The sequence below is a fragment of the Platalea leucorodia genome (genome assembly GCF_965183815.1).
Source record: "Platalea leucorodia genome assembly, chromosome: 1".
Classification (NCBI taxonomy): domain Eukaryota; kingdom Metazoa; phylum Chordata; class Aves; order Pelecaniformes; family Threskiornithidae; genus Platalea; species Platalea leucorodia.
Genome location: NC_138823.1, coordinates 161,431,556 through 161,443,701, shown reverse-complemented (window position 1 = coordinate 161,443,701; position 12,146 = coordinate 161,431,556). Strand labels below are relative to the sequence as shown.

The 12,146-nt window shown below is 42.4% G+C and overlaps 1 protein-coding gene across 1 annotated transcript in view; it reads right to left on the bottom strand.

Annotated features, from left to right (window-relative positions):
- The window catches only part of PRKAG2 (protein kinase AMP-activated non-catalytic subunit gamma 2), a 228,657-nt gene that overhangs the window by 147,252 nt on the left and 69,259 nt on the right, over nucleotides 1–12,146 (bottom strand). The window contains exon 2 of the mRNA XM_082316956.1: nucleotides 10,656–10,727. Within this exon, the coding sequence (XP_082173082.1) occupies nucleotides 10,656–10,727 (72 nt within the window). The remainder of the gene's footprint in view (nucleotides 1–10,655; nucleotides 10,728–12,146) is intronic.

The window sequence follows — 12,146 nt, the reverse complement described above, 5'->3', positions numbered from 1 at the left end:
ATGAAATTCTCCCCATATGCAATTAACAGAAGCTGACCCAAAACCTCTGTGGGATTTGCCTGTGCCTGGGCTATGCGTAGAGTTTATTTCCTTCTGGATGCACAAAGTACTTCTGTGGGTATGAGGCTGCTTTTTTAGCTGGGGACGTTTCTCATGAATGAAGGGCTCTGTTCCTGGCAAAAGGCAGCGGTGGGTTTCAGGTGTCCAGGGAACGCGTAAGCAAAGGCCACGGTGTTTGTGCCCACGGGCACGGTGTGCTGCTGAGTTCCAAGCCCTCTGCACGCCTGCTCCTCTCTTCCCAACTACGCAACGCAAACCAGGAGGTATGGAGCTGGCAGCAGCTTCTACCTGCGAGGATGCCACCCAACGTGTGTCAGTCTAGTTAGGTATGGGTGTTGTTGCCATGGGAGTCATTGTAGGGAAAAACAGCATCTTTTATTAGGATGACTTAGATGAAAGAAGAGATGAATGAAAGCCTCATAGGTGTGTATGCCCTACTTTGGGTCAGCGAAAGCTTGTGTATATGAATCCACCTAAAAATGGGCAGCTGAGTTTAAAACACATATGCAATTAACTCCCTTTTCAAAATAATGTTTAGCCACAGTTCGAAAACACTTGTAGAAATATGTATGAGCAGCACGATGGCCAAACAGCTGCTCCTTCCATAACACAGGATCCCACTTCTCATAATCCTTTCTGTCTCCTGCATATGCACTTTGGACTAGCTCCTCTTTCCACCTGGAACAGAGCTGGAATGGGTCCTGTTCCGTGGGAATTACAGAAGAGCCTGCAGAGAGCACGGTCTCTCGTTTGGGAAGGTTTCTAACCTAAAAGGCAAGTGGCACTTGGTCTGCGAGATGAACACAAATAGCGTGGGTCACTAGGAGGGGCACAGAGACGCTCCGGCACGGCACAGCCCTGGATGGCCGATGAATTCTGCACTGTGCTCCTCTGCACAGCACACAGCAGGACACACAACCGCTTTTTGTACCTGCATGCTTATTTTTGACAGCATGGACAAAAATATCTCAAAATCATACTTGTCCTTTTGCAGAAGAATTAGAGGAGCAGTTGCCCTCAAGGGGAAATTTTTGGAAAGGATAAATCAATTCTAACTGAAGCACTGGGTACCAAACACTCTGACAGTATCCATCAGAGAAGAAAAAAAATAGCGTTTCAAGATGAATGCAGTGGCCTGAGCCTCACGTTTGCCTCCCAGCTCTGTAACAGATTCTGTGTGCAATGTTGAAAACTCATTTCATATTACACATCTATGAGGACCGTATCTCCTTTATTCCCACTCTAAGTCCTCTGGCACACAGACTGTCTCCCAGTGAGCATTTATCAAGAATAACAGGGTACAATCCCTCGACTGAGACCTGGGATAATAACCACGCTATAAGTAAATTAATAAACAAATAGCACTTTTGTCATGGGTAAATAGTCCCAAAGTGGTAGCTTTTTCATAAAAGCTCATTAACTTTACTAAAATATCATCTGTAAATCATCTGAGACTACTTATATGCTGTTCTCTTCACAACTACATAGTCCAGGAAACAACCAAGTGGCACAACAGCACCTCCTATTGCATTGTGATTTACAGAGGTCTGCTGCCAAATCTACTGCCTGCAAGTGGGGACTAAGAATATTTGCAAGTTCATTTTAATCAGAATACAAATCTGCCACTACTACTGTAATTTAGGACTGTTTGCAGGATGGTAATTTCACGATAATTTTTCCTGAAGTGACAAGCCATGACATTTGTAAAGCTAAGAGAAGGATGTCATTCTGGTACCACCCTTAATATTTCATGTTATCTTTTCTGCATGGTTGTTTGGTTATAACGACACACTGATAGGAGACGCTTTTGAAAGGCTATGGTATCCTCATGCGCTAAAGCAATTCTAGAAATGTAAAATGTCAAGCAACAATTTGTCAAATAATGTCAGTATTCCCTTGTACGCACAAGCCAGACACGAAAGCAAATTGTTCTCAAATTCCGAGCAGAAGCAGCAGGACATTTTTATTTATTGCAATCACAACCAGTTGCTTTCTCTCCATCGTGCCAGGCAGATGAATTAGTTAATTGTCGGAGCACCAGGGGCACGCTGCTAAATACACATGTGCATGCTACTAAATTAAAGGAAATTACTACATTGAATTCTTCCCCAGCTGCTCCACACGTTAATTATACACAGGTTACACCCACCATCAAAGCGGATAAATACCTATGATTTTGCTTTGGGAATTACAACAGGATTTCTTTCTTAGAATATTATTTGAGGCTAATGGATTGCGAGTTTTAAAAGATGATTAGGCACTTCTATGAGTAAAATCATCAGCAACAACAGTTATCACTACATATATAAAAGTCATGAGGCAATGTTAATTTTCATGCTTCAGCTGGGAATGCAGAAGAATCTCTGCTGTGGAATAAACCCCACCATCCTATGCAGACTCGGTGTGACGACTCCAGCAGTGGTACTGGAGGCAGGTTACACAGCTAGATGGATCAGCAGCCTGTTCTTCATGCTTTTTGGACTCTTTTCCTGAAGCTATGACAGGCAGGTGGGCACAAAACTCCCACATGTGCTTTGGAAAGATAACTATTCCACCAGCTGAATAAAAAAAAGTATTGCATCCTGGTTTCTCACATTAATAACCTTTGTACATCAGTTTGTGTCAGTCCAGGAAAAGCAGCAAAGTGACAATGGGCAGGAATATGAAACACACCTAATAAATGCACATGGTGATATGGCTCATTTGACCCTGACCGGATAATCAGCCCTTTGGCGATAAGGAATCCAAACACACAATGCAAGTACAATACAAATCAATGCACAAATAAGGTCTAATCAAACAAATTGAAAATTTCCTCTAAGTATGAAGACTGTTCACCTAATTAAAAAAAAAAACAAAACAACCAACCAATAACAAAACTTCCCCTGCGTTGGCTTTGTGCAGAGCATGTACGGGATCTTTGAGCTCCATGCCTAACCTTGGACTCCTTAAACCTTAAAACTGGTTATGTTGGAGAGAAATGTCAGCTCCTGACCGTATGTCTGCAGACAACAGTGCAGTGGGAATGGGGCCAAATGAGCAGCTCGGTAAAGCGCCAGTGCAACCCTACCCTCAGTCTACAGCAATGTGCTCCCCAGTGAAGTTAAGCAGCCAAGCAGAGCCCTGTGCTACATCAGATGTGCTGCTTCTAGCGACTGACTCCACTTGTTCAAGGCTAAACCAGTTACCTTGCATAGCACTGAGTAAATATATCCTAAAATGCTGTAAGACACTGTCAGTATTCATGCTTCAGAGAACAAAAGGATCCTCAGCTGGGGACCGGGGAGAGACTTTGCTCTGTTGTATACACCAAATGATCCTAGGCAAGTACCTAAAATACATCCAGAACTGGCTACTGTTGAAAATAAAGCAACAAAACGAGACACGCCTTGTGGTGCTTGGCATCAAGCAGACTTACTTTCAGTTTTTTGAACGAAACGTAAAGTGATGGCTTGGCACTTGCCCCAAGCTGGGCAGCCCTGGAAGATTTCAATGCAAGAAATAGCATCCTGAAAGCTGCCCCTGTCACCTGGATGCAGGAATCTTTCTCTCTTCCTAATCTCTCCTTCTTTTCTCTCAGCTACGCACATTAATGGCTCAGAGCCATCCTGTCATGGACCAGCAGACCCACATCTTCATTTTCAACAGTCAAACTCCTACATGACAAATTCCCAACATTCCCACTACCAGTCCCAGACTACCCCATACCAGTGAATGAAACAGCTGGAGACAGGCTCAAACCACCGAGCAGTTGTGTTACGGCTTCCCTGCTCGCTCACCATCTGATGGGGATTTGGTCTGTGCCGTAAGCCCTCCCCAGGTGCCGCGTGGGCTCGAGGCGAGCACAAGCCAGGGACAGTCCCAGGTTGCACGTGGCCACCCTGCTCTAGTAGGTGCAAGAGTTTGGCTCTGCAACAGGACTGTGCCCAAGCCCTTCATCTCCGGGACAAGAGAGCGGTCTCTGACCTCTTTTATTTACTGATATTGTTGACATATCCGAAGTGAATAACCTTGTATCTTGTGCTGTCAAGAATTACCCATCCTTTACTTGGCAGTGTTAGGTTAACGGTTGGACTCGATGATCTTAAGGGTCTTTTCCAACCATGACGATTCTATGATTCTATGATCCTGAAGGTCATCCAGGTCTTCTTGGATAAGGTCCTTTCCTATGACAAAAGAAACCCTCTCTTTCATCATTGAATTTGGTTAGTATGCTTCTATTTTTCATCTCAGCCTTACCAGCAAAGATCAGTCCAAGGACTGAGCTTGGGGAAACCCCATCAGTTCTGTCCCTCCACCCATCAGTCTTCCTTTCAATACCACCCTGCCATCTTTCCTTTCAACTGTTTTCTCACCTGACTCGCAATTCTTTTACTTATTTTACAAGAAAGATTAAAGTGCACTACATTTAATCACTACCATATGATAATCCCCAACGCAATGAGCTAAGAGACCAAACTATTCATACTTCACCACAAAGTCTCTCATCGTCCTCACACCATTCATCTCAGTCCCGCCTCTTCTCACTCACAGGCAAAAATTTTCCCAACATTGTCATTTTCTTTCCCATGCTTTGTATTGAAAATCTGATCCCTCCATTTTACCAAATAAAGTCCTCTCTAAGAAGCCATTTCTGCTCCCAACCTAGAATTTAAGGACCACTTAACTGCAGGGAAGAGAAGCGTCCTGCCAAAGCGACGTGGCCAGAAAAATGAACAAGCTGTGCGGAGAAGACCCTGACCAGGCACCGGCAGAGGCTGTGTCAGAGCTGGGGAATCCCAGGCACTGCCCGTGTCCCTGTCGCAGCACCTCCTCGCAGCCATCTCCCCTGCTCCCCTGCCAGGGTGCTCCAGCCACAGGTCCTTTCCTGGGCACACAGCCTTCCCCAGAGGATGCCCTCCCTGAAAAATCTCTGGCTCTGGTTCAGTTTCTGGTGAATTTAGCTTCATTTTTCAGAACAGTCTGAAAAAATAATCTGTCTGGAATACAAATGGGATCAAGCTAAACAGCCTTTCAAATGCTTCTGAATTTAAGTGAAAGTTATTAAATGCTCCTGAGCTCCGTTCCTTTTTTCTCCAACTCCAAATAGTTAGGACAGTTATGGGGCATTTGAGTTCTGTTTGCTTTCACAACAGTGAGTTATTTGACCTGTATTTTGCCTCTTCACTTAAAAAAATTTTTGAAAGGTGAGTAACAGAAAAGGAATCGCCTCCCACCATCCTTGACAGGGACAGTGAACAATTAGAGACGATACACCAGATAGACGTCTGCACTTGTTTCCTGCCCTTCCACTGGATCCCAATAAAAAAGCCCTTTGATAAAGTTAATTGGATGATTCTCTCATTCTGCTGGAATAAAAGAGCTCACAGACACACAAGGGCTGACTTCATTAGACTGAAAGGTAATGAAGGACTTACTCTCCCAGGCACCATGTGGTCACATTCACCACCATTAGTTCCCTTGGTTCTGCATGAGCAGTAACAATTCGGATGACAACATATTTTACAGGATCAGAGATGTCACTTCCCAAAACTAAAGTACAATGACACTTCCCCAAATTAAAATACAATGGGATGCAGCTGGCTGCTCTGGCAGGCTCCGAGAGCCCCGCATTGCTGTACGGATGGTTGGGGTTAGGTTTCCAGCAGCGAGCAGGACTGTTCAAAGGCAGAAGCAGGCTTGAGGAAAGGTGAAAGCAGGGCTGGCTCCCGCTCCATTTCCTAACACTAACTGCATTTATTTTAAAGCAGAGGATGGGAAGGAGCCATGCGCACAGCAGTGCCGCGGTTGGCATGCACGTCCCTGCCCTGAGGCTCACTGCACCCACTGCAGGTGCCCCATGCCGAGGCTGTGGCACCATCCAGGACATGTTCCCCATCCTCCTTGCTGAGGCCAGTTCACTGCTCATAAAGAAATGGATAACTAAAAGACTGGGGAAAAAATAAATCAAAAGGAGATGTATTGTCCAGTGAAGGGGGGGCTAAAAATGGCATATTTTTTGCTTCTCCTCCCTGTTCCAGGGGTTGCTCATGCAGTTGCCATCAGTCACTGGACAAAACAAAACCAATTCTGGGACCAGAAGCAGGACAAAGCGATCCTCGAAGTCCTTCAAGATTGGAGTTGCTCCTCAGATGTTTTCTGATCCTAGTTCATCAGTGCTTTCCTGCATTACTGATAGCAGAACTGCGAGTCAGTGCCAAACGCAGTCATAACAAAACCTCTACTTTTCACCCTATTCCTTTGTTCATACATCCAAAAACCAAACTAATCCATTACCCACCGTGTCACATCCAGCATCCATGTACAGCTGATTACCTACAGCTACTCTCAAAAATCTAATCAAAGCTTTGTGAAATACTTCCTAAAAATAAAGTCTGCATTATTTGCTCCTAGGTGTAACTGATCACAATCTGGCCAAACTGAAATGGGCTGTTTGTTTGCAAAATGTGCTTTAGATGATTCAGGTCATTCTGCATTGGAGAGTTTCCTGCTCAGAATTTACCACTCGCTTCCCCCACTTTTGTATGAATTACAAATTGTATCAGTAATGAGTCTGCATTTCTTTCAAGTCACTGATAAAGTATGATATAGTATAGCAACAGAATGTTTTGTCTGCCTAGAAACAAAATTTTCCACTGATGAGTCTCAATTTATTTTATCGGCCAGGTTTTTATTCATTTAATAGGCTCCATGTTTATTCAGTATCATTCCAGTTTCTTAAATCAAAATGTCTTGTGCTACTTTTTTATATACATGGCACTGACACTATGACATTTTCCAACCAAATTTATAATTCATTTAAAACCCCACATTTGATCAATAAGAACTGTTTACCATTATTTCCAATCCAAATGAGTCTATTATAATAGCATCATTAACTATCCAACATTAGATATTTCATTGTTTTGCCTAGGACTAATGTTGGACTGACAAACCTGTAAATTATCCTAATTGCAAACGTTGTAAATATTAACACAGTAATTGCTTTTTTGCGGTCTTTTGGAACTTCACCTCTGCTCTAAGATTTATTCAAAATCAGAGAAAGCTGTGCCAATTCATTCAAGGATGTTTTATCAGAGTTGTTTGGATTTAATTTCAAAATGTCTAGCTTTAGCATCTTCTGCTTTAAATACACTTCAGTCATTAATACGACAGTCACTATTGTAATCCAAGATAAACATCTCATCAGCTTTTTCCCCATGTAGAGAAAAGAACTTTTAATGCAACACTTCTTTTCCAAGCTTTCTTCTATATTTTTATGACAATTCTATTATTTCCTTAAAGGAATGGATCAATATTATTATTCAAACTTCTCTTCTTCCTCCTCTTCCCTCCTCCACTTATCAATTGCTAGCTGCCTCCCCATGGACAATTTTCTTCTTGTGTCACTTGCTTCTCTCTAATCATTAGCAATTCCAGGCTGAAAGCAATGGCTATTGGTTTCCTATAATTTCCACACCTTATCCTTTAACCTACATTTCAGATGAAGGATCTATAAGCATTCAAGGTGCTAAGATCTCTAAAACAGACAGAGCCATTTGGGTGCAGAGGGGCACTCATTCCTGACTGCTGCCCTGCCACACCGTACCAGAATTATTTTCTGAATGATGCTCCACATCATTCATAATTTTCCAGGCCCTCTTCCATTATCTTTTCCCAGACGGAAGAAATCCAGTAAATCTAACTGCTTCTCAGCTCCCAGTTATCCTTGTCTATACTGCTGTCTTTAATGACCCTCTAAGGTCTCCCTGCAAGAATGATTCAAGCCATTGCTGGAGAGTCCTAGCTTTGAGCATGGGGCAAACAGCAATACCAGTTGTTTTAGACAAAGCTACCAGCACAGGTATTAAGGCACTTTGTCAGGCAATAAGAAGGGCCAGAATACCTCCCACAGGCACAAGAGCTACCTTTCTCCATCACATCACGCCAAAAACTTGCATGCAAGTCTTCAGAATATTATATTCTGCATCTTCAGCAGAGGAAGGTGAAAACTATCCCTATCCCCTTCCTGCCATCAGTCATAAAAGAAATTTATCATTTATAATAGTAGCCATGTTAACGAAAAGTGATTAAAGCTAAACTTCAGGAAACGTGTGTCACATTCCCACTGCTGCCAAAAAATTCCTATGTGAACCTGAACAAATAATTCTGCACTTGAGTTTCCTTGCTGTGTAATGATTGAGATTGAGAGACACGTGCATGGTAAAGTGCTGAGAATCCATATGACAGATGATAATTCAGTTTCTAAAAGCCTTTCACAAAGAACAGGAGAATTAAATTAATGGCAGATTGGAAAGACAGGTTGTGAACCTTCTCTACCTTGATCTATAGCCCAGGTGACAGAAGAGTTAAGTGCAGGAAGAGAGACATCCCTGATGAACTGCCGGTCTCCAGCGTGACTGGTGAATCGAAAAGCCATGCTACTGATGAAATACTGACTTTTAATATGCAGCAGTTACACATCCCACTGTGATTTCAAACTTGAACAAAGAAAAACCATCTCACTTGAAAGTGAACAGCAACTTGGGAACTTCTTTATGTAGCACCAGCAAGAACTGGCAAATGCTTAGTTGGAATTCAATAAAATACTGCAGTCTGATGCTAGCCATCATTCACTAGCAGCAAAGATCCCACCCTTCACATTGAGGAAAACAGTATTTAGGATGAGATGTGTGGCAATGGATTTTGCTAGTTGATCTCTTTCTTAATAGAAGTTGGGGATTGTCAGTGGTTTCTTACCACTTTGTTGCCCGTGTTGAACAGAGCTCCAAGTATGATGTTAGAAAAAACTCTGGGTCTTATACACTCAATCAAAAAGGTCAGTTAAAAAAGCAATTTCAGATATTAAGCCCCACGTGCATGGTTATTCCAAAGCTAATTGCACTTCCATAAGCAGAACTTGACCCAAGCCTGGGGAAAAAAAAACAGCATTTACTGAAGCTGCAAAAAGGGGCAACTCCCGAAATTTTTTTCTAGTTGTCCCCAAGACAAGCACCCATCAAAAGAGAGTCCCAAGACCAGTAAGAGGGAAAACAAGGGCCTCATAAATGGTAAAGTGGAAGTCATTAAATGATATCATGTAATATTACACGTGAGCGAGATTAGCTTTGGTATATTTTTTTCTTCAGGACTGGGATTCATGCAGCTTTCTCACTTTTCTCTGGGAAAAGGAGGCGATAAATGGAAAAATCAAGTTTTGGCTAGAAACCTCTGCCTTCTTCCAGCATGACAACCCTTTCCAAAAACATCGCATTGTTCACTTTATTCAAACCCACCAAACAAGCACCTTTTGGTAACACTGCATATTTTAGCTTCCCTGGCATCTACAAGAGTTCCTCTGCGTCAGTGACTCCTACGCCAGTCTTAAAAGGTCCAATGCAGAAAAGAACAAGGCCAATGTCATAAACATATGCAGTCACTGATGGATTGCAGAATTTTTTTAAACAACTGTCCTTTCCTGCGAGGTGCAAAGAAGTAGAAACTCATGCTGTCAACAGAGCTAAGTTATTATTGCTCTAGATGCAGATTAGCTTCACTAAGGAGATATTTATTGTTTCACCTGCCTTGAACTATAACTGCAGACTCTTTAACAAATGGCTTGTAGCAGGTTTAATCTTCACAGAGGTCCATAGCCTTGTAAATATTGTCACAAGTGAAACTGGTCTGCTATGTAGCTACAGTCAAACTGGTCTGCTATGTAGCTACAGATCAGCTTTTGGGGTTATCTACTGTTCAGAGGAGTATCTCTTCTCACCAAGCCCATAGCTTCGCTGGTAGGAGGCTTACATTTAGCAGACCAGCTTGTACTTCAACGCTTTGTGAAAATGATGAGGCCAGGACCTGAAGATGACAGATCCCACCCACAATTTTTATTGCTTTGAAGATTGTGTAGGCGCTGTAACTATCCCTAATGTCATCCATTGAATATGCTTGCCTGATCATTTTAAAGCAAGCAAACTCTGTGAATGTATTGGTTTAATTTAATAGCAGGCCATCAGAAAAACAAATCATAGCAACGCCTACAGAAGGATAACCTTGAGTTCATCCCACATCGAGGAAGAACTTTTCCACCTTGTTTATGGGAAGACTCTACCTCTATGGCTTCAGCAAATGAAGGCAGCTCACTTTGCCAGTGCCAAGGACAGATAGATCAAGGACACTGAACAGTTAAAACCTCTGTAGCCAGAGAGCAACCATCAGGACGCGATTCCAGGAAAACATACCGACAGCCACAGACACCTATTTGGGCACTGTATTTTTGTAGCAACACCACAAATTTAGTTAGCTAAGTATATTCCTGAGAATACAGTTATGCAATTATCACTTCATTGAATTACAACAGTGTTGCACACAACATCTGCAGTATTTAAAGCAATACCACCAGAGGTTAGCATCGTTTATAGGTTATACTCCATAAGCACCATCATGGTAAGGTCTGCAAAAGTCACTGTATTTGCCTTAGTGCATCACTCTCAACAGGTTAATGGTATGGCAGGAAAGTTTAAAACCCCAGGCTTTTTTAAGACTGATAAATTGTGTTTACCACCAAGGGACTCAACCACTACAGCAAAGGTGAAGCTTTGGAAATATCCTACCTTGCGAGAAGCATTTTTGTCTGTGCTCTCCACATCACCGTCCAAGAATGGCATGGCAAATGAGCTGAGATCCTGCCAGGACAGAGAAGAAAAATTGATGTCCTATATTAATGTCTTCTTCCTTCCATCAGAGCATCCCATGATTGTAACCCGTGGTTTCATTTCCAAAGTGCCCACTGCTTTCCCCATAGCGACTGCTGGTAAGCAATAACACGGGCCCTGATCATTCTCCTTGGCTGTGAACTCAATGGCAGATGTAAGTAACAAGCGAATAGGGAGCCCTTAGCACCGTTTGCACTCCATCACCATGGAAAAGCACCTGCACAGCCAAAGCCAAAAGTCCTGTGCTAAAACTTTCAAGGGGAGGTACTCAAATCCCACAGAAAATTTCGTAGGAAATTACTGTTTAAATATAGCCACTTGCTCAGCAAATGGCCTATCTTGCCTTTAGTGGGGTGTATAATCTAAGTTTAAAGAGTATTTATGGCAATAAACAAAACCTGAATGAGAATATGTCGATGTTGTAACATATATAACAAAGAGGGAGAAACTGCGACACGGTGCTCAGGCAGGAAAACACCAATTCACTTGCACAGATTGGAGAGCCACCCAATTCTGCATGACTAAAGACAATAAAGCCATAAGAAAAGCACACATGCTCATCTTTAACTAACAAAAACAAACTGCAATTATATTCTACCTCCTGCCGTCTGTTCTGTTTATGCTACTTTGTGTTCCAGCCACGGGGTTTTTAGAGCTCCTTTCTACATGCATAAGGAAATTATGTTAGTGTCAAGTTTAGCATCTGTTTGATCAGGAAAGTAGATAATGAGTAATTCTGTGACTAAAAGCATGGGGTTGCCTAATGCTGTTTGTTGAAGAACTGAGTCTTGGATCCCAGATCTTGATCTAAATGTCAGGAACACCTCCCCAGCGCAGAACCTCCCAGATGCAAGGCATCACCCTTTCCATGTAATGATTCAGTGCTTCTCTACCACCACATCTGCATCCCATTTACAATAGTTCAAAACATAAATAAATGTTTCACGTAAACCTAATTTGAGATTAAATAGAGCTTAATTAAAAATTAGCACCGGCCGGGAAGTCTGCAAGGCTTGCTTGCCTTCAGAATTCAGAGCAGCCACAGGCCTAATCACATCACATTGTGTAATCATACTAAATCCAAAATATGCTCAAAAATGTGTATAACTCAGGCATAATCCTTACAAGTGTTTGAAAATATTCTGGTTACATAACGAACAACAAAAATAAGGAACAAAATATTGAATTACTGGAACTGAAGCACATGGGAGTAATTCATGCCAAGCTGGAAAGAAAAAAAAAAAGCAGCAGCAGCCAGGCTTGGCCAAGCTGGCCCCAATCATTAGGCCACAAACCAAAGTATTCATGACAAATTAGTATGCTCCCGGCTCTATCTATGCAACTTCAATGGGAACTACCGACAAAGGCCCAAACTACAAAGTACCAACC